The sequence below is a fragment of the Protopterus annectens genome, chromosome 12.part0 (genome assembly GCF_019279795.1).
Source record: "Protopterus annectens isolate FY-2018-M chromosome 12.part0, PAN1.0, whole genome shotgun sequence".
Taxonomy (NCBI): Eukaryota; Metazoa; Chordata; order Ceratodontiformes; family Protopteridae; genus Protopterus; species Protopterus annectens.
The window spans coordinates 890,716,653-890,741,620 of record NC_056746.1 but is presented as its reverse complement, the minus strand read 5'-3'; the positions used below and the strand labels follow the sequence as shown (position 1 = coordinate 890,741,620).

General features: G+C 42.8%; 1 protein-coding gene across 9 annotated transcripts in view; it reads left to right on the top strand.

The window, feature by feature from the left end:
* Positions 1-24,968, top strand: part of SULF2 (sulfatase 2) — a 1,739,722-nt gene that overhangs the window by 1,333,886 nt on the left and 380,868 nt on the right. For all 9 annotated transcript variants that reach the window (XM_044089924.1, XM_044089923.1, XM_044089925.1 and 6 more), the window contains one exon: positions 16,375-16,525. In XM_044089924.1, the coding sequence (XP_043945859.1) occupies positions 16,375-16,525 (151 nt within the window). The remainder of the gene's footprint in view (positions 1-16,374; positions 16,526-24,968) is intronic.

Below are 24,968 nucleotides of genomic sequence, written 5' to 3'. Positions count from 1 at the left end.
GAAGAGGAGTTGCAAAATTTAAAACATTTACTGGTTTCACCTATTCCTAGGTACCATAGGAACTACCCCCAAAGGACAACCTTTGTCAGGAGACAGTCATCTCATTCTGCTCCATCACAGACTAAGGGACAGAGGCAACCTAGGAAACATTCCACTCCTAGACCTCCTTCCTCCACTAATACCACTTCCTTTCAGAAGTAGCCTATCCAAAACAGGACTCCTCCACTGTGACTCAAACCCACGACCTCCCTCCACCCCCCTGTCCCTACACCTCACCCTCTACCTACCCTCCTGGTGGAAGATCACCTCAGAGGCCTGCGTCCTCTCCATCATTCACAAAGGTTGTTTTGTGACTTGGTGGGCACTAGCCCCCACTTCCAGGGGATACCCCAACCTCCTCCAAGCCAGCTTCATCTTTTCCCCTCTATTCTGAATCAACTACAGGCTCAGAGCATCATAGAAAAGGTACCACCACAGCAGACAAACAAGGGATTTTACTCAAGGATGTTTTTGGTCCCAAGAAAAGATAGTCCTTGGAGACCATTTCTGGATTTGTCTATACTCAACCTTTTTCTCAAGATTCCCACCTTCATAATGCTCACCTTGTATCTGCTCTTGCCCCTTATTCCTACCAGGCCTTTATGATATCCCTGGATTTGAAAGATGTCTACCTTCACATTCCCATTCACCCCTGCTACATGAAATTCCTATGTTTTTCAGTAGGTTCCTTGTATTTTCAATTTTCTGCATTACATTTTGGGCTTTCCACAGCTCCCAGAGTGTTCACAAAGTGTCTAGCTCTAGTGATTGCCCACTGCAGAACACAGAGTATTCAAATGTATCCATACCTAGATGACCTGTTAATACTTCACCAGGACTGTCACACCCTTTACCATCACCTACACCTAGTAACCAAAACCCTGGCAGACTTGGGGTTCACTGTGAACCAGGAGATATCCCACTTGACCCCTGCACAAGACCTAGTCTTCTTAGAGTGCAGGCTAAGAATTGGCAAGATGGCAGCTTTCATTCCCTGCCAGAAGATAAAATACCACACCCATTACCTCAAAAATCTTCTTACTCTTAAAACATTATCATCCAGAGAATTCCTGAGAGCCCTGGGCCACATGGCATCCTTGATACCCATGCTACCTTTGGCAAGGCTGCATATGAGAAAGTTCCAGTGGGTACTGAAGACTCATTGGAACCAATATGCTCACCCTTTGGATCTCTCTCTCCCTTTCCTGCTATGTCTGAAAAAAGAACTGGAATGGTGACTTGCAGCCATCAGTCTCAAACAGGGCATACCCTTGCAGATACCTCCACCCTTACAATAAATCTTCACAGATGCTTCAGACCTGGGTTGTGGGACAGTTCTACAACACCACCACAAACTAAGCAAAGTGCAGGGAGAGTGGTTTCCACTCAGGCAAAGGGACCAAATCAGTATCAAGGAGATGAGGGCCCTTGACCTAGCATTACAGATCTTCCAGTAAGTCCTCCTTCCAGGCACCTTGAAAGTAGTCACAGACAATATGACTGTCCTGTAGTACATAAACAAGCAGGGGGACTAGATCTTACCCTCTTTGCAGCCCAGCCATACAGATTTGGTCCCTAGCATCAACACTTCATATCCACCTGCAAGCAGTGTACATTCCTTCAGCAGAGAATGCAATGGCAGACACTCTCAGCAGAACCTCTGCACTCTCACACAAATGGTGCTTCATAGAGAGGTCTTCCTGGATCTTATACAAAAGTGAGGTATTCCTCAGGCAGATCTGTTTGCCTCCTCCCAGAACAGGCAGATGCCTCTGTTTTGCAGAAGGAATCCACATCCTCAGGCTTGGAAAGTGGACACCTTCTCTGTCTCTTGGGTGAGAATGTTTCTTTATGCCACCCCCCCCCCCCACACACACACACACACTGACTCAGAAGGTCCTTCTGAAGATCCAGAGGGACAAACCAAAAATCCTCCTAGTGACTCCCTTTTGGCCAAGACAGCATTGGTTTCCCGTTCTTCACCTTTTAGCCAAGGGCAGTCACCACAGGTTACCCCACCGTTTTGACCTACTCACACAAGACAGGGGGTCCCTAATACACCCTCAGGTGATCAGTCTCAGACTCATCTTATGGGTGATAGGGTTCTGATCTCCTTCAGACACCTAAACTCATAGGACGTACTCAATGTCCTGCAGGAGGCCAGGAAACCTAGTACCAGGAGAAAGTATGTGTTGAAATGGAAAAGATTCTCCAGGTGGTGTCAAAACTAAAACCAAGACCCTTTACTCATTCCTGTGCCCATGGTCCTTTCTTACTTGAGTGAGCTTCTACATTTAGAACTGATGTACTCTAATGTTAAGGTCCACTTGTCTGCCATTTCCACTTATCTTCCTTTGGTACCTCTTTTGGGATCCAGGTTAGAGGTTAAGCTCTTTTTGAAAGGGGATCTCCATATCAGACCCCCTCATAAGCCAATACCTCCTACATGGGATTTTGTCCTTGAAAAACTCACCTTATCTCCATTTGAGCCAGCTCACTCAGCAGCACTGAAGCTATGTACCTGGAAACAGTACTGCTGGTGGCCCTCACATCTGCCAGGAGGGTATCAGAAATGCAAGCACTGATGGCCATCCCTCCTTACGTCATCTTCCATAAAGACAGGATCTCCCTCAGAATTAATCCTTCCTTCATGCCTAAGGTGGTTAATGAGCTATCTTTGAATCAGACCATTAACCTTTTCTATCTTTTTCCCTCAACCTCAAAATTCCTCTGAAAGAACTCTACATTCCTTAGATGTCCACAGACAAGTTAGGTATTACCTGGACAAAACCAAACCCATTAGAATGTCTGACCAGCTGTTTGTCTCCTTTCACCCAAGGGCCTTAGGGAAGGCAGTCTCAAAACAGACTATTATCTTCATGGATTTCAAGGGCTATCTCTGCATGTTACTCCATTCATGGGAAAGCTCTATCTGAAAGTATGAGAGCTCACTTCACCAGGGCAGCTGCTTCTTCAGCAGGGTAGACTACATTTCTATCCTAGAAATGGCTACTTGGTCATCAGTCCATACAGTTGCATTATAAACTAGATTTGGTTTCTAGATCCAGAACTGGGTTTGCTAGATCTATCCTACATAGTCTCGTAGTCCAGGGACCACATCCTTCCTCCCAGGCCCATACCTAAAAGCTTTGGTACTCTCCCTACAGTTATGGATACTGCAACATGAGATTAGAAGGACATAGAATAGTTGTGTAAGAACTTACCATAACCTTAGATGTCCTTCTCTTCCATGTTGCAGTATTCAGTCCCACCCCCCCTACCCCCTCTTTACCTGTTTATCTACCTAATAGGACATCTCTCTGTCTCTCGCTCCATCAAATCAAATCTCAGCAGCAGGCACATGCCTCCATGAGGCACCCTCTGGCCTGGTTTCACACGTGGGTCTTTAAAGCTTCCCCCTTTCCACTTCTTTGCTTACCAGGGGTATTACTGTATGCAGCAGTCCATTCTGAAGTGGGTATATGCAAATGTCACTTTTATAGCCAACGTCGGTTTATGACTCTGACATCAAGAACAAGACTTTGGTATACTGGCTGGATGTCTGGTACTGCAGGCAGCAACCTCCCTACAGTTATGAATACTGCAACATGGAAGAGAAGGACATCTAAGTTTTTGGTAAGTTCTTACACAACTATTCTTTTCTAAATTGTCTGATATTGATTGTTTAAACTATGATAAAGTAAAATAATGTTTACTAGAATGTTTTATTTAACATCTGAAGCTTACAGAAAAAAGTTTTGTGAGCATAGACGCAAGGCAGATAAAAGTGTATGTGATTATATTGCTGAGTTAAACACTTATTGTCATAGGTGGGTGAGTGCTTGTCAGTTCACCACTTTTGAAAGGCTGGCAGATGTTTTTGTGAGGGAACAAGCCTTTAGCACTTTGCCTGAGGATATGTTAATCTGGTTGGTAGACTGGGAGTGTAACTCTGCAGATAAGCTGGGGAAAAAAGGTGATCTCTGCTTAGCAAGCAGGATATCACTGCACAAGAAGGGGGTACCCAGTGCTGCACATGAATATAAGGGAATCCATGGTGGGCAGCATAGACCACCCCAACAGTCTCCACCAGTAACAGGAGAAGCCACTAGTTCAGATACATGACCAGGATCAAGGGTTAAAAGTTTTAAATGTAACCACTGGGGCCATGTATCATATAGATGTCCATGGAAGCAAGGTGGGGAGAAAAGGTGGGGGAACCAGCAACTGAGAATAACAGTATGCCATTGGTAAGTTTTCTTGAGATAACAGGGGTGCCAACCTATCACCAGAGTTTATATGCAATCTTAGTGGATGGAAAACAGTCACTGCTAAGAGAGACGCAATCTCTGACATAACCATTGTGAAACCTGCAGTGGTTAAAGAGGAGCAGTGCTTGCTTGGTCAGTCCACTCCAGTCAGAGCTTTAGGAGGGCCTCATTCCAAATGCCTTTGGCAAATGTTCACCTTGACTAGGAGGGTAGAAAAAGAGGCAAACAAGAAGGTGTGTTTGAGGATATCCCTGCAGATGTCATGATACGGAATGATTTTGGTAATGCACTCCCTTGTGTACATGCAGTTACACTCAGTCATGCTTAGAGACAGGCATGTGGGTCTGAAGCCAGAGCTGGTGAGATGACTAGTTCAGGGCGGGAGCTACCCTGTAAACTCAAAGCTCTTAGACAAAAACAAACTGAAGAAAAGAACTCCCAACAGAACAAAAACTAAACTAATGTCTTTCGGCTTTTCCCGGTTAGGAGTCACCACAGCAGAAATCCAGTCCACTAATGATTGGCAGTGGATTTTTAGGGTGCCGAGGTGCCAGCCTGATATCCAGCCTTCAAAGAAGGCACACCCATTCACGAACCTGTCTGCATGTCTTTAAACGTCACTCAACCATGGGGAGGGCATGCCGACTCCACACAGAAGGCTCTCCAGCCGAGAATCAAACCGGTGAACCTCTTGCTGTGAGGTGACAACGCTAACTGCTGCACCATCGTGGCCGAGAAAGGTTCAAAATTTAATAACAAAGACAAATCCAGGTAAAGCGCTTTTCGTTGAGCTTAATGGCCAGACTTCATCAGACAAATCAACATTTTAAAAGCAGCCTTTTATAGTAGCAAACAACCCCCCCCCCTTTTTTTCAACACTTAATTAACTAAATCATTTTAAAGCATTTTAAATCATTGGCAAAAACAAGCACGCCCCCTTTCCCTCCCTTGTGCAAAGTGTGCTTTAACAATTAAAAAACACTGAGTACATATTCAAAAACATTACAACACTTTTCTATTACATATAAGACCTATCTAAAAACAACTTATAAAACCACGTCAAATCACAATACCTTTACTTCCACTCCTGCCCTAAGGTTAAATCACCTAGTTAAACTCCTCAATTTTAAAATACATGTAATGGATGTCACTTCATTTAGGCCTGGTGGTCTACTTGAGTCTAAATAAAGCTGCACACAACAATTCACTTTTTTCTTATAATAGCTGGAAGGGACCCCCCCCCCTCATGTCCCTTCCAGCGATTATTAAAAAAAAGTGAATTGTTGTGGCAGCTTCATTTAGACTCAAGTAGACCTTCTTCTTCTTCTTCTTTCGGCTGCTCCCATTAGGGGTTGCCACAGCAGATCAACTGTTTCCATTTCTTCCTGTCCTCTGCATCTTGCTCTGTCACACCAACCACCTGCATGCCCTCTCTCACCACATCCATAAACCTTATCTTAGGCCTTCCTCTTTTCCTGTTACCTGACAGCTTCATCCTTAGCATCTTTTTCCCAATATACTCTGCATCCCTCCTCAGCACATGTTCAAGCCAACGTAATCTTGCCTCTCTGGCTGTGTCTCCAAACCTTCCAACCTGGGCTGACCCTCTAATATACTTATTCCTAATCTTGTCCATCCTTGTCACACCCAGTGCAAATCTTAACATCTTCAACTCTCCCACATCAAGCTCTGACTCCTGCCTTTTTGTCATTGCCACTGTCTTCAACCCATATAACATAGCTGGTCTCACCACCCTTTTGTAGACCTTCCCTTTCACTTTTACTGGTACTCATCTGTCACAAGTCACTCCTGACACTTCTCTCCACCCACTCCATCCTGCCTGCACTCTGTTCTTCACCTCTCTTCCACACTCACCATTACTCTAAACTGTTGATCCCAAGTACTTCGCCACCTCTACTCCCTGCATCCTCACCATTCCTCTATCCTCACTCTCATTCACACACATATATTCTGTCTTAGTCCTGCTGACCTTCATTCCTCTTCTCTCTAGAGCATATCTCCACCTCTCCAGGGTCTCCTCCACCTGTTCCCTACTCTCACTACAGATCACAATGTCATCTGCAAACATCATAGTCCACGGGGACTCCTGTCTGATTTCATCTGTCAACCTGTCCATCACCATTGCAAATAAGAAAGGGCTCAGAGCTGATCCTTGATGTAATCCCACCTCCACGTTAAATGCATCCATCACTCCCACCGCAGACCTCAACGCTGTCAAACTACCCTCGTACATATCCTATACCACTCTTACATACTTCTCTGACACTCCCAACTTCCTCATACAATACCACAACTCCTCTCTAGGCACCCTGTCATATGCTTTCTCTAAGTCCACAAAGACACAATGCAACTCCTTCTGACCTTCTCTGTACTTCTCCATCAACACTCTCAGAGCAAACATCGCATCTGTAGTATGCTGCCTAACTACACTTTCCCCTGTCACCACTTTACAGTCTCCAATCTCCTTCAGACTGGCCCTTCTACATAAGATATAATCCACCTGTGTGCATCTTTCTCCATGCTTGTATGTCACCCTATGCTCCTCCCTCTTGTTAAAATACGTATTCACCACAGCCATGTCCATCCATTTCGCAAAATCCAATTAGGCTCAAGTAGACCACCAGGCCTAAATGAAGTGACATCCATTACATGTATTTTAAAACTGAGGAGTTTAACTAGGTGATTCAACCTTAGGGCAGGAGTGGAAGTAACGGTATTGTCATTTGACGTGGTTTTATAAGTTGTTTTTAGATAGATGTAATACAAAAGTGTAGTAGTGTTTTTGAATATGTACTCAGTGTTTTTTGATTGTTAAAGCACACTTTGCACAAGGGAGGGGAAGGGGGCATGGTTGTTTTTGTCAATGATTTAAAATGTTTTAAATGATTTAGTTAATTAATTATTGAAAACAGTGGGTGTTTGCTACTATAAAAGACTGCTTTTACAATGTTGATTTGTCTGATGAAGTCTGGCCATTGAGCTCGACATAAAGCGCTTTACCGGCATTTGTCTTTGTTATTAAATGTTGAACCTTTCTAGGCCACGGTGGTGCAGCAGTTAGCGTTGTCACCTCACAGCAAGAGGTTCTCCGGTTCGATTCTCGGCTGGAGAGCCTTCTGTGTGGAGTTGGCATGCCCTCCCCACAGTTGATTTTGAAGTGTGTAGTTTTTGTTCTGTTGGCAGTTCTTTTCTTCAGGGAGCTACCCTGTAGCAGTGAGCCTGTAGGTGAGCCACAGCTGCTGGTAGGTACTGCTGTTTCCTTGGACAGAGTGACTGCAAGGGCAGAGGTCTATGGTAGTTCCCAGGCTGACAGTGAGGCACAGCTGTCACAGGATACCAAGCTTCCTGTGGAAAGGGATCTGGGAAGGATCACAAAGATAGAGTTGAGACAGGCTTAGCTCTCTGACCCTATATGAGGCTTGAGGGAGGTAGCTAGGGAGGCACCTGATTCTCAAGGAAAAGGGGAGTCTGCATACTGGAACAAAGGGTTACTGTATAGAGAGTGGATGCCTGAGAGAGGGCTAGAAGTTGAGGTAATACAGCAGCTGGTAGTGCCTAGAGCCTACCATCTGGCAATTCTAGCCATAGTGCATGACATTCCTTTTGTAGGTTGTATGGGCATAAAGCATACCAAGAGACACATTATGTAGAACTTTTATTGGCCTGATATTATGAGGGATGTATCAGGGTACTGCAGGACCTGTGAGCAGTGCCAAAAAGTAGGCAAGGCAGTTGACAAGGTCAGGGCTTCTTTGATGCCTTTGCCTGTGATTCAGGAGCCATTTCAGAGGGTAGCTGTGGATATTGTGGGACCTCTGAATCCCCCAAGTTCCACAGGGAAGAAATATAGCCTAGTGGCAGTAGATTATGCTACTAGATACCTTGAGTCGTTGGCTCTGTCCTCCATCAAGGCAGAGTAGGTGGCAAATAATTTGTTACAGATTTTCAGCAGGGCAGGTTTCCTGAGAGAAATACTGACTGACAGAGGTTCCAATTTCATGTCAGACCTACTGGCTTGTCTGTGGGAGTACTGTGGGGTGAAGCACCCAAGGATCACACCCCTACCACCCCCAGACTAATGATCTTGTGGAGAGGTTAAACTCTACACTAAAGACTATGCTACAGGCACTTGCAGACCAGTTTATGAGAGAGTGGGACAAATATTTGCCCCATATGTTGTTTACTTACACAGAGGTGCCCCAGGAATCCATTGTTTTTTTACTCTTTAAGTTGCTGTATGGGCATAAGGTGAAGGGACCTCTAGATTTGATTCATGATGAGTGGGAGGGTGAGCGTAAATCCCACAAGGAGTTTGTTGTGGCACATGTCCTAAACCTCAAGACAAGGGTTAGGGAGCTCATAGGCTTGGCCCAGCAGAACCAGGCAGGAGCCCAACAGCAGGCAAAGGTCTGGTATGACAGGAATCTTTGAGCCCGAGAGTATGCTGTGGGGCAGTAGGTTATGGTTCTCATTCCTGTCAGACAAAATAAGCTGCAGGAAGCTTGACAGGGACCCTTCAAAGTGGTAAGGAAGGTCAGTGGTGTTAACTACATGGTAGAACTGCTAGGCAGAAAGCAGGGGCACAAATGGTACAATGTTAACATTATGAAACCTTACCATGATAGGGAGGTTCTGGTGCTGAGTATTTGCAGTGGATGTCAGGAGCAGTCTGAGGGGGATCTGGTGATTGATCTCAGTGAGGCTCAGACTGACACCTCATTGGAAGAGGTTGCAATCTCCCAGCGGCTATTTCTACCCAGATTTGAGAAATCATAGCATTGTTACAGGGGTTTGGGGGCTTGTTCACTGGGAAACCTGGGCCACCCACCTGGTGCAGCACCATGGGGATACAGGACCCCAAAAGCCTATCAAGCAGGCCCCTTACAGGGTGCCTGAGTGTGTCACACAGACTCTGAGGGAAGAGATACAAGAAATTTTGGAACTGGGGGTAATCCATGAGTGCAACAGTCCCTGGGCCTCTCCAGTGGTGCTGGTACCAAAGAAAGATGGCAGTCCAGGTTCTGTGTGGACTACAGAAAACTAAATAGTCACACAGTCAGATGCTTACCCCATGTCTAGGACAGATGAAGCCTTAGAACAGCTAGATGAGACTAAGTATCTGACCACTATTGATGTGACCAAGGGCTACTGGCAGGTGCCTTTGACTCCCACTTCTAGAGAGAGGTCTGTCTTTGTGACTACTTTCTGATTATATGAGTTCACAAAGATGCCCTGTGTGATGAAAAATGCCCCAGTGACCTTCCAGAGGCTAGTAGATCATATCTCAGCAGGAGCAGAAGATTATACCCTTGCTTACCTTGAAGATATTGCCATTTACAGCCATTCCTGTCATGAGCACCTTCAGCATGTCAGGCAGGTGCTGGGCAGACTGCAAAGGGCAAGGTTGACCATCAGTCCCATTAAGTGTCAGGTGGGTATGGCAGAGGTTGCCTACCTGGGACATAGAGTAGGGAGTGGTAAGATCAGGCCAGAACCTGCCAAAGTGGTAGCTATTCTGGTGGGGCCTACCCCTGTTACCAAAAAGCAGGTGAGGACATTCTTGGGGACAGAGCGGTACTATAGAAAGTTCATTCCCAGTTATAGTACAATAGATCTGATGAGGAAAAACAGGCTAGAGAGGGGAGTGTGGACCTCAGCCTGTGAACAAGCATTCCAGAAGCTTAAAGGGGCTTTGGGAGCATGCCCTGTGTTAGCCAATGCAGATTACAGCAAAGAATTTGTTGTGCAGGTGGATGCTTTGAACTTTGGGGTGGGGGCTGTACTCATTATGAGTTTCCTCAGAGGGAGAAGAGCACTGAGTTTTACATATCAGCCATAGGCTGCAGCTTAAGGAGGAATGTTATGCAGCTATAGAAAAGGAATGTCTAGCCATAGTGTGGGCACTGCAGAAACCTCAACCTTATCTGTATGGGAAGTTCACTATAGTTACAGACCACAATCCCTTAACATGGCTATATCAGGCCAGCCACCAAAATGCCAAGTTATTAAGGTGGAGACTAGGGTTGCACACATATGATATGACAGTGCAACACTGTAGTGTGGTTAGCAAGGCCAATTGGAATGGGCTGTCAAGACAAGGTATGGGTTAATCTGTTCCAAGACAGGCTTGTATCCCTCAAGCTGTGTTTCTCAATGGTCACTTGAAAAACTAGCTTGAGTCTTCAAAGGGGGAGAGATGTGATGACAGGAGATATTGCCAGCTCTGCCAGGAAAAGTAGGACAGTGGATATGTAACATATGCCAGCATAGCTAGCTGGAGTTTTGTAAAGAATTATATGTCATTTGTATATCAAACTGATTTGTACAGATGCTTGTGTTGAAAAATGTATTTGTAAAGCTGCTTGTATTAAAAATGTACCAACAGTGTGTGCTGTTGGACAGAAAAGAAATATACATGTATGTCAGACTGTACTATTATAAGTGATTAAATGTATATATTGTAATAGAGGATACTGGATAAGAGAAGAGGTTAAGCTCAGCCCCACCTATCTTTTAGAAAAATTTCCTGAAATTAAATTACCTGGTTTAGGCCATAAAGATTGTATTTTACAGATCTGATTGCAACCAGAGACAAAATATCTGTGAAAACAAGGACTATGAATCCTGCTGTAGTATCCTTAGTAGTGAACTAATTGCTACCCTGGAAGCATGGGAATGTTGAAATGTTTTTTGGCTTCCAGATACTATAACACATCTTAGGAAAGCTATATCAGTGTGTATAGTAATACAAATATGCAAGATTCTGGGTTAGTTTGTACTGAGGGAGAGGTAGTATGGGCACCAGAAGTCAGATGACTAGATGTATGTGATGTCATTCTGTAATCCAGCACTAAAGTGATGTTTTAATACTAGATGAGACAGAAGTCTCAGTGCAGTCTGTTTTTGAAACATGACATAGAAGGACCACTCACCAACTTCATATTGCCTTGCTTTAGTAAGTAACCATGGAATAGTCATTCTTTAGATCAGTCAGAAAATATAGTGAAATTATTTAAGTACAGTTTTCTGTATCTGTGTGAATCTATTCACCTGTGATTGAAACTCTGGTGTCTTTTGTAAGTATTTAGTACCTTCATGTTTTTTTTATTATTTATTAAATATATTTAAACTTTTCATTGTGGCTGGTCTTTTATAGAATGTTTTAAATTTTGAGAGTACTTATATCTATTTGCTGACACTGTGGCCACTCCTGGAAGCCTTACTGCATTGGTTAAACACTGCCATTTGTATTAGTATTAATTTTCCTCAGTATAATTAGGTACCCTTGTAAGATCCCTAAAGTAGCTGGTTTTGGAGTGTCCTGGTGACAGTATATACCTTATATTCTGGGCAGAGGGGCATAGTTAATAAATCTGTGCCAGCCTTTCCCACATGTTGTGTGTGTGTGTTTGTGTGAAAATCAAATCTCAAAGAGAGTGTGTGCGTGTGTGTGTGTGTGTGTGTGTGTGTGTGTGTGTGTGTGTGTGTGTGTGTGTGTGTGTGTGTGTGTGTGTGTGTGTGTGTGTCAGCTACTTAGAATAGGGACATAGAGCACTGGTTTCACAGAGAGGGATGTGGAGGACTTGGCCTGAGACACTCACCTGAGGACTTATCTCTATAGCTGTGCCGGTGGGGAGTCTTACTGGGGCCTGGAGAGGGGGGGGGGCCCAAACCCTGGACTTAGTGTGTTCCCTGTGTGCTCTTAAGGGAAATTGTACTTGGTGCAGAGAGCTGCATCTGGAAATAGTTTGTGCACCTGTCTTTGTTCCAAGTGAATGTCTGTCACCAGTGTCAGTGGTGAGGATTCAGTCTCCTTGATTACTGGCCCTGGGTGGGTGGGGGGGGGGTCACAGTAGCCATCTTCCTGTGTAGATCTCAGCACAATCACCAAGGCATACTTGACAGTTAGAGGGCATGGTGGTCATACTGTAGCTTTGGTGAAGGCAATACTTCTTTTAAAGAAGCCTCCTAACCTCTGCATGTGTGAAGTTTATTGTTGTCTAGTGTGGACTCAGAATCACAGAGGTTTTCCGCCTTGTTGAAAGTCAAGGGAAATGAGGAAGCACACAGCCCCAGACTCACTTTGTGAGTGTGTGTGTGTGTGTGTGTGTGTGTGTGTGTGTGTGTGTGTGTGTGTGTGTGTGTGTGTGTGTGTGTGTGTGTGTGTTGCAGAGTGCTGGTGTCACTGACCCTCTACATCTTGTCGGAGGCTGAGGATTACCATCTCTCTGAGTAATCTGTTTATGGGATCAGAAGAACATGGGGCTTAAGAATAGTTTCCTAAAACTTCTCTGCATAATCTGTTTATGTGATCAGAAGAACATGGAGCTTGGGAATAATTTCCTAAAACTTCTCTGAGTAATATGTTTATGGGATCAGAAGAACATGGGGCTTGGGAATATTTTCTAAAACTTCTCCCAGTCCTAACTGGCCTGGCCTGGCCAGTCCAAGCAGGTGGAGATACATTGGTTCTTCCTGCACTAGGGTGCACGTTTAGATGTTAGACGTTTAGATGTATGAAATCCTGGGGGAAGTTAAACTGCAGGAGTAGACCCTTAAGGAATATGGCTTGAACCAGCCTAAGGACACTTTTCTTCAACTGCCACCTTTGGTTGGCACTCAGTTGCATGTGGACTTTCATTTCCCAAGCACCCAGCACATTTTGCATATGCTTACTTTAGTGCTAGACCCTGTACAAGATCACACCTGCTAGCAGTGGTAGGCATATAACTCCTTCCAGCTCCAACTCCTAAAAGGAGTCAGAGGACACCGAGGTCACTGTCTCTGAAACACTCATGAATAATGAGTCTATTTTCCCTGTTGTGTTCACTTTCCTACATGATCTCTTGTTTATAGGAGCTTTTATGAAAATGAGGAACAACTTGGTCTTGCCTCAAGCTCCTGTTCCATTTCTTCTGTAGCCTCTGAAGACATATCTGAAAAAGAAGTCTTTAGAGATCTGCCCCCCCATGGAGCTAGTCATTCTGGATGTTGAACAGTCAGCCTGGATTCACCTGAATGTGCTGCAGTGGTCAAAAGAAGGTATGTAACCCTTAAAGACTCTTACCTGCGTATGTAGAACCTCTTACCGGGCATCCTTATGCTCACTCCTGTGTAATTTCTTTGGTCCATAGTATGTCCCAGGAACCACATCACTTATCTCATTGTTAACCAAACCTCTTGATGGGGCTAGTAAGATAGCATACTCATCTCATCTCATCATGTCCATATTCCTGAGTTCCCATTTAATGAAGTTGCTGGAAAAACGTGAAGAGCTTTTCACTAGTTCTCCAAAGTTACAACTTTCGGTAATTTCAGCCAGACAAAAAATTATGCTTGAAGTTTCAACACAATGAAAAAACTATAAAAAGCATATTTGCACTGATCAAGCCTCCTTTACCCTCATTTATGTGGTGGACATCACCCCCATGCCTATAGAGGAAAGAGGAGAGATCATGCACAGGGTATCACTGGCAGTGATTTTTCTGAGACAAATTCCGTTCATCAAAATCAACACTTATGAGTTAGAGATGAGCAGGGGAATGTCTGATAGGTTAACTCACCAAATGTCCATTGAAGCTGGAGAGGCACCTAGCTCCAACTCAGAACTTACCTCATGCTGTTGATTCCCTGATCCTGACAAATTTGCCAGCAGGGATCTCTGAGTTTCTCAGAAGGAGTTTCTAGGTAGTCCTGCAGTTGTCTGGTGTTGTCTTCAAAGTTGAAAGTTCTCAGTTTGGGTGGAATGCTACCTGCACCTCCATAATTAGTCTACTTAGACATGATCCTGACTTATTTCAAATGTCTCTATCACTTCATCATTTATTCCACTACTAATGGGGTGTGTGTCTTAGCTGTTTGTGCCCATCACAACCATATAAAGGGTAGCACTGTGACTCAATACTTGCTGGTCACATAGTAATATAACGGATTGCTACAGTTATTGTCCTCCTTTGAAGAACCCCCCCCCCCCATATCCACATGACCTGAGCTTACTTACTGACCAACCTGCTTGTCTTCTATTTGAGCCTGATAGCATTACAGCTTTGAATTTTGTTCCCTAAATGCTCTCATTCTGGTAGCCACCACCTTTATATATAGCATCTCAGAACTTTAGACACTTTTGTATACAGAGTCACATCTTTTCTTTCATAAAGGATGGGTGTTCCCTTAGGACCATTCCATGATTCCTTTACATATTGGTTTTTGATTTGCACTAAACAATATATTTAGCTCCCGGTTTTCTGTGCAGGGGTAGAAACCAATGAGAAGGAGCTCTTTACACTCTTAATGAGCACTTTGAACTCTGGCCTTCCGTGAAATGGGTACATGAGTTTTGAGAGCTGGGCCAGCTGTTAGTTTCCTCCTTTGTCCATGATGAAAGGACTTGCAGTTGACAGGCAGATACTTTCCAGATGGAGTGTCATCTTCATTATCTTTTGCCATCAGGAAATGAACTATCTGTCAAAATTATTGCAGTCAAAGACCTTCCTACATAGTAGTGTTTGCCTCCAGTTTCATTTCCAGTGTTTCTTCTACAAATATTAGCACAGCAGCCATTTCAGCTTGTGTGCACACCACATCAAGTTTTAAAGTCTTGAGCACAACTCTGGAAGTCAGGCCTTTATTAGGAAAACAGTAGCACAAGACTCACCTTTCTAGGATATGTTTTGGTATGGTACTTTACCTCCTTCCACCCTGGTGGTGTAGTTTTTGGGATTCTACCCAACCAAAGCTCCTGAATGTTGGATTTAACATGTACATTCTTCCTTCCTTTCTTTTTTTTTTTTGGAACCCTACAGCTGACATTCAACTGCTCCTAGGGCTTCCTGTCATCCAGTATGTCTACTGAGCCTCGTAACTCCCCCAGATAGTTTCCAACCTATGTTCAAGTTCAGGACCAGTGAGGAAATAAAGGCATCTGGGGCAGCAACCTAATCCCGTGGGTGGGGTCCATGATATGCATCAACATTGCCTTCCCCTTGATTTCCACAAGGGGCTGACATCAGCAAGCCAAACCACCCACCTGCAGGTTATCCATCTGGTCTCCACTGTAGAGATTTCTTGTGCCAGTGTGCCCTGTGTGCACAGCTTCCCTGCTCCCCTGAGGATAGACGCATCCATCCTCCCTCCTTGCCTGCACCTCTGAGCTAATACTCAAACTCAAGTTGCCTGGGACATACTCAGGACTGTATATCTTCTTGCCACTAGCACAGTCTAACAGGTGTGTTCTTACAGTCTCAGTGATCTTTGATGACCCTCACTGATGGGTCAGGTGTACCATCAGTTTACCTTCATAAGGTTGCGATCGGTTTGTTCTACATCTAAATAGCCGAAAGTACAATGGTAAAATATCATAATGTCAAACCACATATTACTGAATGCAAATAATGCAAATGCACTGTGCCATTCAAATAAATAACATATGTTCGAAGTTGGGATTCCATGTATTCTTTTTCTACATATTGACGCAAACACCTTCTGAAATTCAGTTATATTGATCGATATCATGCACGATCGCATAAACCATTCTCGACCATATGGAGGTAAACCATACCATCTTGTCACCCCCACCTGAGTTTGAGCATCTCTTCCATTTAGCCTGTATTGCTGTAATTTCATGTAGGTTGGGAAGGTATGTACTTCTACATTATTTGTTAATTGCGAAATTGCAATTTTTTTTTTTTTATTTCTTTACTTTTTGGAAGGCGTTTGCTAGTGAATAGGGGGTGAATTGATGGGCACAATGGACAAGCACACTTACGAATCTGGTACATGACATCACTGCATGTGTCAGAACAAAGGACACATACATCAAAGCATATGATCTTTCTGAAATTTGTCAAACTGTAATTGGTGGAAAGGATAAACTCAACAAAGGACATGTAAAGTAGAGTCCTTTTGTAAAACAACTGATAATGTAAGAACATAACTGGTCTTTTCTGAGCATGTCCATGGCTGGTATTGAGCTCACTGTCATTTATTATCCTTATGTCCGCATGTCTGTTCTTTAATTCTTTGTTACATCTCCTCTATCTCTCAGCACCCCAAGTTATAACTATGCTCCAAACCCTGACAAGCACTGGATTATGAGGTATACTGGACCTATGAAACCAATTCACATGGAGTTTACAAACATGCTTCAGAGAAAACGACTGCAAACATTAATGTCTGTGGATGAGTCTGTAGAAAAGGTGAGTCAATGCATTTCCTGTGTAGTACCCCATACACTGCTAGTAAGTGCTTGTGCTGTCATTTTAGAAAGTGCTGAAAGAAGATAGACCCAGCTGATGTCTTTTTAAAGTATCCACTTAGGTATTTAGTTTAATTCATCCATATAAGAACAATTTACCTCTGGACCATTTTTCTAAATGTTTATCTGGGTGGTATGCAACACCTTTTGACATTGTTAAATGTTCTGTTTCTTTTTTATAAGAATGCAGTTTATTTGTAGTAAATAATCGAATCCTCTGTATCCAAATACTGCTTGCTAAGTTCATTTACAGTACGTTCTAGGCTAGTTTCAGTCTTTTCTCATCTATTATAGAAAGCCAGGTCTGCAGTGTGTTTCATACATTGGTTGATCCCCACACAAGCTTCATATTGCTGCTTTTGTTTCTTTGTGACCTTTCACAAAAGCTACTGTTTAAAATTATTTTTTCCTAGAATAATTTGGTTTTAGTTTTTGCCATCTTTCTTTCCATTGTTGACATTATTATCTTAATATGCTACTTCAATTTGTTAGACTAAACAGCTTTACAGATTCATAGGTAAACATTAGGCTATCAGTCTGCAGACTATTACAAGTTCAGTCAGTAACCAGAGGTTAGAATCAAAGCCTGTACTTTGTATCTGTGAGGTTAAGATAGTACAGTTGTGAAAATCTTACCATAACAGTAGATGTCCTTCTCTTCACTGTTGCAGTATTCCTGAAAGAGGGGAAGGCCTGTCCTGGGCGGCCGATCGCTCGGCCAGTATTGAAAAGGATCTTATTTGCGCTGTACATCCTATTTATCTTCCTCTCACAAAACGTAGGGCATAAAAAGGATGTACAGATGCAACTACCCAGAACTGAATTGCCCCAGAAGAGAACAATCCTCATAGGACAAAGGAGTCCATTCATACCCAGAAGGAAAAAAATGTAGAATAAAGAAGAGGAGGATGGAAGTTGAGGAGAGAACACTGCAGCAGTGAAGAGAAGCACATCAACTGTTATGGTAAGATTTTACACAACTGTTCTATGTCCTTCTATATCACTTTTGCAGTATTCCTGAAAGAAGGGAGAGTAAACAAGCTCAATAAATAGAATGTGAGGTAAAAGGCTGAGAAAAGCCCTCAACAAACACACATAAAATGGTTTCAGCAAAACCTGCTCTGGCTCTAGAAACCATATCCAACATATAATCTTTAGTAAAGGTATGCACTGAAGACCAAGTTGCAGCTTCAGGGATGGAATTGATGTCCAACTCCTTAAATAAGGCACCAGAAGAGGCAACAGCCCTAGTTGAGTTCTAACAGAAGCAGAGACTTGCCATGAAAAGAATAAGAAAAGAAATGGCCTTATATATCCAGGAGGATATGATTTGCTTAGAAAGAGCCAAACCCAAAGACCTGGAATGAAAGGAAACAAAAAGCTGATCAGACTTACAAATAGCCCTAGTTTTATCAGCTACCTCAGCTGTCTGTGCAAATCCAAGGTAGGCAGGACCCTCTCAGTAGCAGACTGAGGAAAAAGAAAAAAAAGGAAGAGTGTTGTACTGACTGATTTAAGGACAACTCATTTACCACCTGGACATAAAAGAAGGATTAGTGCAAAGGGACACCTTGTCCCTGTAAAAAAACAACAAAAAAGTAGGAAAAGCCATAAGGCCCTAGAGCTCAGAAACATCCTGAATAGAAGTAAGAGCCAACAACAAAACAGTCTTCCAGGCACAATGTTGCAAAGAAGTAGAATTTGCAGGCTCAAAAGAAGCCTGAGTCATTTTTTTCCAAAACAAAGTTAAGGTCTCAAAGAGGAGGAATAGGTTTTCTTGGAGGCCTAGTATGCAGGATGCCTTTGAGAAATTATCTGTCCTCAAAATGAGAAGCCAAAGGAGGAGTCAAGGCCTGACAAGCAGAAGTGGCTGACAGATGGACCATCACAGAAGAACAAACAAAGCCAGACTGGAGCAACTCACACAAATAAGAGAGGGCCAGAGGGACCGCCACTGAAAAAGGGTCCTGGTTATGAGAATGGCACCAAACTGAAAATCTTTTCCATTTGGACATACAGGATTTTCTCCAAATTCAAAAAACACCAAGAGCAAAAGAAAATTGAAAAACACAGTTTCACCAGCACTCCACCAGCATTTCTTTATTCAAAAACCAGCAATCTGGTACCTCGGCAAATCACCTTCATGGTGATCCACACCCCATGTCTGTGACATCGGTGAACAACTCTTGAGAAGGGATTGGAGTCTGAAAGGGCTGGCCTGGGTTGAGAGTTAACTGTGGAATCCACCACTCAAATTCCTTCTTGAGACAGGGAAGGAGAGGTACACTGTAAGTCAGAGGGTGATGATACTGTAGCCGAACCATTATGAGGTACCATTGAAGCTTCCACATATGTAGTCCGGCAAGATGAAACATTGGAACAGAAGAGGCCATGAATCCCAGGGTCTGAAGAAACTCTGTGGCTGGCATGGCAGTCAGGGGATGAAGAGACTGAAAAAAGGCTGTCAATGACAATACCTTTGGCGGCAGAAGAGAGGCCAACTCCTGGCACCGTCTGAATCCTGCAACCCAGATACACATGATCCTGAGAGGGAGTTAGGACAGACTTTGGAAAGTTGATAGTAAATCCCAGACTTTGAAGAAGAGAGATGGTGAACTGCAGATTGTGCAACAATTGACTGGGAGAAGGCATCTAGATAAGGAAAAATCTGAATGCCTTGGAGCCTTCAGAAGGCAATCACAGGAGCTAAGCATTTTGTGAATACCTTTGGGGGAGTAGAGAGGCCAAAGGGCAAAGCAGGGAACTGAAAATGAGAGGATTACACAAAGAAAAAGAAAAACTTCCTGTAGCGAGGGTGAATAGGGATATGAAGGTAAGCACCTTTCAGATCCGAGGACAATGAGAAAAGCATGGGGTAATAAAAGAGGAAACAGAGTTTGAAGAGTAGGTTTCTGAAAAGAAGAGATCTCAAGAAAGGTGTTGAGCCAAGAGAGATCAAAAATAGGTCTTCAAGTGCCCTTCTTTCAAGGAACCAGGAACATCCTGGAATAAAAACCCTGTCCCACTTGGGAAGGGGAGACAGTTCAAATGTCCCCTTGTTTCAGCAGGAACCATAGAACCTCTGGAAAATGAGGAAGTTGCTCTAGAGGAGGCTGAGGAATCCCATAAAAAGGAAGAAGATTTCCATACCATGTAGTAACCCTGATGGATGATAGAAAGAACTCAAGAGTCTGAAGTGATGAGATGCCAGTTTGGAAGGCAAAGGAAGAGCCAAACAAAGGAACCTGGACTAAAGGCGGGGGGGGGGGGAGCAGGCTTGTCAAACAAGGGATGCTTCTGAACCATGGAAATCTGAAAAGTCTTAGCAGAGCCTCCCATCCTTCATGCCCTTAGAGACCTGGCAAGGTTGCCTGGGAACAAAAGTAGATCTAGAAAGATAATTCCTCTGGGACTTGGGGATAGGAGAGACAAAAATATGTTTAAGGTGTTGCAAGGCTTTATCTTTCTCATGAAGAGGCTTAAACAAGTCAGCAGCAGCAGCAGTCCCAAAAAGATGAGTATTATTCAAAGGAGCATCCAACAACTTGGTTTTAATGTCCTCAGGAAGAGACTGGAGACAAAGCCAAGAATAACACCTCATGATGCACCCAAAAGCTGTGGCCCTAGAACAGGCAGCAGCAGCATCATAGCTACACTTAATAGAGTTGTAAGTCACTTGAGAAGCAGGACCTAAAAACAAAATAAGGCAGAGGATTTGCCATAAGAATCAGAGAGGGCAGAGAGAACCTGACAAGCCTGAGCTACCAAGACCAGAGCTTACCTGGTCATGTCGGTCTGGTAATTAATAGCCCTAAAAGCCAAAGTAGAAGCAGTGTAAACTTTTTTGACAATCCTCTCCATTGCCATGCTATCCTTATCAGAAGACAAAAGCTTGGAAGGTTTGTCAGAAGAAAGTGACACCACAGCAGGATCAGAAGAAGGACATTTAAATAAAAAATAGACAATCCTCAGGAATCTTATAGAACCTATCAGGTTTCTTAGGAGCAGGAGGCTGAGAATCAGGAGGCTTGAAAGAAGCAATGAAAGTATCTAACAAGGTGGCTAACACAGTAAGAACTGCCAATGGTTCAGGAGTATCCACCTGAAGCAACTCATAATATCTTGGCGTGATTCCAGAAGAGAACCTGGAACTTCTTCCCTGACCAGTATCTGTGGAATCCATCTAGGACCCTCAGAGATAATCAACTGCTGTTCTACCTCAATGCCCAGAGCAGACACCTGCAAAGCCTCAGAGAATGTATGAAAAGATGTATCCATGCTGGCTTCTGGCAGGGTCTCAGCAGAGGAATCCAACATAAACACCAACCAACCTACACAGCTATTACCTGTTTCTAGAGGAATGTCTAGTTGAGGCTGGACAGTGAAAGAATCTGGCCAAGACATCTTGGCCTGCTTCTTAGCAAGCAGGAGTATCTCAGCGTTAAAGGATTCCACCATGGTACCCTGGGCTAGCTGTCTAAGCCACTGGTTTTCAAGATAAATGGACAGGAAAGACAAATGGCTTTGGAGTGTCTTAGGCACAAATGTGTTACAGATGCTGCAAGAGGTATGGTCATGGGAAGCACCCAAACAAAAAACACTGATCATGATGATCCTTATGGGGAATCTACCCCCCACACTGACATTTTCCCCTCTTGGATGACATGAACTCTAGATAGTGATAAAAAGTACAAGACCAAGAAGAAAACTTTTAAAAGATAAAAAGAAAAAAATAATCCCAATGGTGTACTTATCTGCTGTTCTAAGATGTCAGAACAGCACAAAACGTTCAAAACAACTGGCAACAATGGCATTTAAACTGGGAGCAAAAGAAGTTCTGGATAGTTGCATATGTATCTCTCATTTATGCCCTACATTCTGTGCAAGAAGCATAAATAGGACATATGGCAGAAACAAGATCCTTTTCAAGCTTTTCAATACTGGCCGAGCGATGGCCTGCCCAGGATGGACATCCCTTCTTTCAGGAATACTGCAACAGTGATATAAAAGGACATCTTAAACATTTGCAAACCTTCCCCCAAAAAATCTTTACTTGTATCAAAATCACATCACCCCTGACAGGTCTTAAACCCACAATTCCTGGCTTAGAAGACAGTGCCTTATCCATTAGGTCACTGGGTCTTGCCCTTGTTTTCCCCAAAATTTTCATCAGTGTCCGTCAGTGGACAAGTCCATTCTTTGCCCTTTTATCAAAATATTATTCTTTGTTACACATCCTTGCTCCTCTTAGATTTATTGTGACCTTTTTATGAATAGATATCTTATTACATAAATAAACTAAGCTTACAAGGACTCCCTACCACTAACTGTATAGAATCTACTTATAGCAAAACGTTCAATTATGAAAAATAACTAGGTGCTCCTCTGTCTGACCATCTGCTATGATTTTTAAAGGACAGTGCTTATGATTTTTAATGCTTGTGGGTTAAGAGTTATGTCCTTCCCAATTTGAGTGGTATTACTCATAACCGAATCTTATGTATTGACTGCATACATCATTATTATGTCTATATCTGCAGCAGTTTTACACATATGATATTTAGCATTGTTAAAACCCTACATGGATATTAAATTGATGCAGCAATGCAACTATATTTTCAAGAAGTAAAGCCAGATATAAATGTTATTACATGCTTATCTTTATATAAGCTTTTGCATACATAGCCTCAAAATTAAAACTCTTCACATAGTAATTTATGATCTCTTTGTTCATGGACATTTTGGAATCTGGATAGTAAAAAAATGCAAAAAGTAACTGTTTTTGCTGTTCTTTTCCATGGTCCACCTAAAGACCTGGAATATGGATTTCAGTATTTAGATAGAAAAATGATTCTTTGACTTAACATATTTCAGCTTTGCATTTTTTTATTTTGAAAAAGTATGTATTCAGGTGTTTCTTTGTACACATGTGGACTCTTTATACCAGCAGTATAACTTGAAAAAGTATGTACTCGGGTGTTTCTTTGTACACATGTGGACTCTTTATATCAGCAGTATAACTTTTTTGAGTTGACGTAAGGAAGAAAAAAAGAAATGAAAAGAAGTCCAGTTGTAGTAAAAATGGAAAAATCAAGGAGTGAAACATCAAATTTAGTTGGAGGTTAATGTTTTTTTTTTTTTTTTTCTCAATAGGTTGCCTCCTTGGACTAGAAATATAAAGACACAAGAAATACCTCACAAAGAGGATTACCGGCCTCAAACAGATGCCATACGCAGACAGTCTCAAAAAACTGCAGCTTTACTCCGTTGCATATTGCCTACTCAGAGGCGATCTCTGCCTAACATACAAAGCTATGTCAAACCCAGAGCTGTTGGACATGCTCCACTTAAAGAAATCCCAATCCCTCCAAGCTACATGCTCTAGGGAGCTAAACCTTGTCACCACAATAAACAGAACATACTGGAGGGATAGATTCCTGTCCCAGAGACTCCCCATACTCTGGAACAAACTACCTATCTATATCAAACAAAGCCCCTCATTAGCACTCTTCAAGAGAAATCTTGATGATTGGATAGGAATTACGAAATTCACCCCGGGGATCACCTCTGTGGCTCTGCTCGACAGGGGCACAGGAAAATAATTTTCTTGGGTGGTGAAAGCCAGGATACCTTTTTGGCTAGGCTTGTATAGGCCCTAGGGCCGATAGCCTAGTACTTACCTATGAACCTATGAGCTAGATGGCCAAGCTTCAGTTAGTGGTATGGGTGCTGTAGGATGAGTTGGCTGGTGAAGAATGGGAATGAAAAGCTGACGCCAGCTTCCCATCTGAGGGTGTTGGGATAGGTAGCCTAGCCCATAACACTGATTACATTTGGCATGACATTTCCTAGGTGGGAAACATGCAATGTATAGAACCAAGATGCACATATGGTTATGCCAAGGGGAATGTAACACTGAAGGCAAGATGCAGTATGTGCGTGGAAGAATGCACACATCAGAGAGCTGGTTCTACAGACCACAGTGTGGTGGTACACAGAAAATCACCAGGTGTGGGGGGAAAGTGTATTAGAAAAATCCCAGCAAAGCAGTGAGGTTGACCCTGTACCAGAGAATAGCAGCTGATCGTTGCAGTGCTACCACAGGAGACAAAGCAGCATCTTGTGCAAAGAACAAAATATATTATTTTTGTTTTCTGAGCCACTTATCTTGGTTCTAAATTTTACTTTTGGAAAACTAACCCTAACATATTTATGGTGCTCTTTCAGTTGTTTATTGTTTTAAATGTCCCCTTTTTGTAAGGATGTTGTTCAGATGAGTGAGGAAAGTTTATATTAGTTCCAGTTTTCTTGATGTACCATATCCCCGATATGTATTTCTGCTGGTGCTAATCTCAGTTTATTTTGTTGTTTATCATTTGGTGTTTCCTTGTTGGTTGTTGTTGCCCTTCCCTTTCAACACTTCCATCAAAAGTACCACTCCTGGTTCTGGAATTTTGCTGATGGTGACATTGCAGTTCATTTTCTATACCCAATACAATTTAGCATCCGCACACATGCAGCAGCGTACCATTCTAGTTCTTTCTCAATGTGCATTTCAGTCTTTTCTTTCTGAGTAGTAGTGAACTTTTTATATTGCCCTTTGTAATTTAGTGGCATTATGGTGTCCGCTAACACTATAGCCATGAATTATATCTTCTGTGTAATGAAGAGTTTTCTTTATCTCTAGTAATGACTTCAGATCTCCAAAAACTAACCCTGCTTATAAAGAAAGCACTACTACATTTTGTGATTTTTAACTGTGAAACATATTACTGGTCAGACACCATCTGCACTCTAACTCACATGCTGACCCCCATCTTTATGGCAGTTCTCCTACAGTCCCCTGCATCTCATGTGCAGACATTATATATCCTAGATAAAACTTGCTTTGGGACGACCCACATGTACTTCATGTAAGCAAGAAGGGGTGCCCTGCATGTGTAAAAATTTCAGTGGAGAAGAGAGAGTACACATAGATGCACTTCATAAGCAGAAAAGAGAGTGTATAAATGTTTACATGTCACATGCATGTGTGAATATTTCAGAGAGAGAGATCTCAAACACATGTATACTTCATATAACTGAAGGGGCCAATATGTGAATACACATTACATACTTGAACATTGCCCATCCATGCATGCATTTACTTTGTAGAGCTGAAGGGAGCCTGCAGTGGACTACATTTCACACATACGTCTTTCCTTCATGTACCTTAAGTGGGTACCCTCACATACACACTGTTCATATTTTATTATTTTGTTTTGTTTTGTACATTTAAAAGCTAGGTAAGCCCACTGAAGCAAGAGTCCCTTTTCAGGGGTGATCCTGAAGCACTGTCTTGTTAAATGACTTGCTCAGAGTCACAGAAAAGAGGTAGAAGGAAT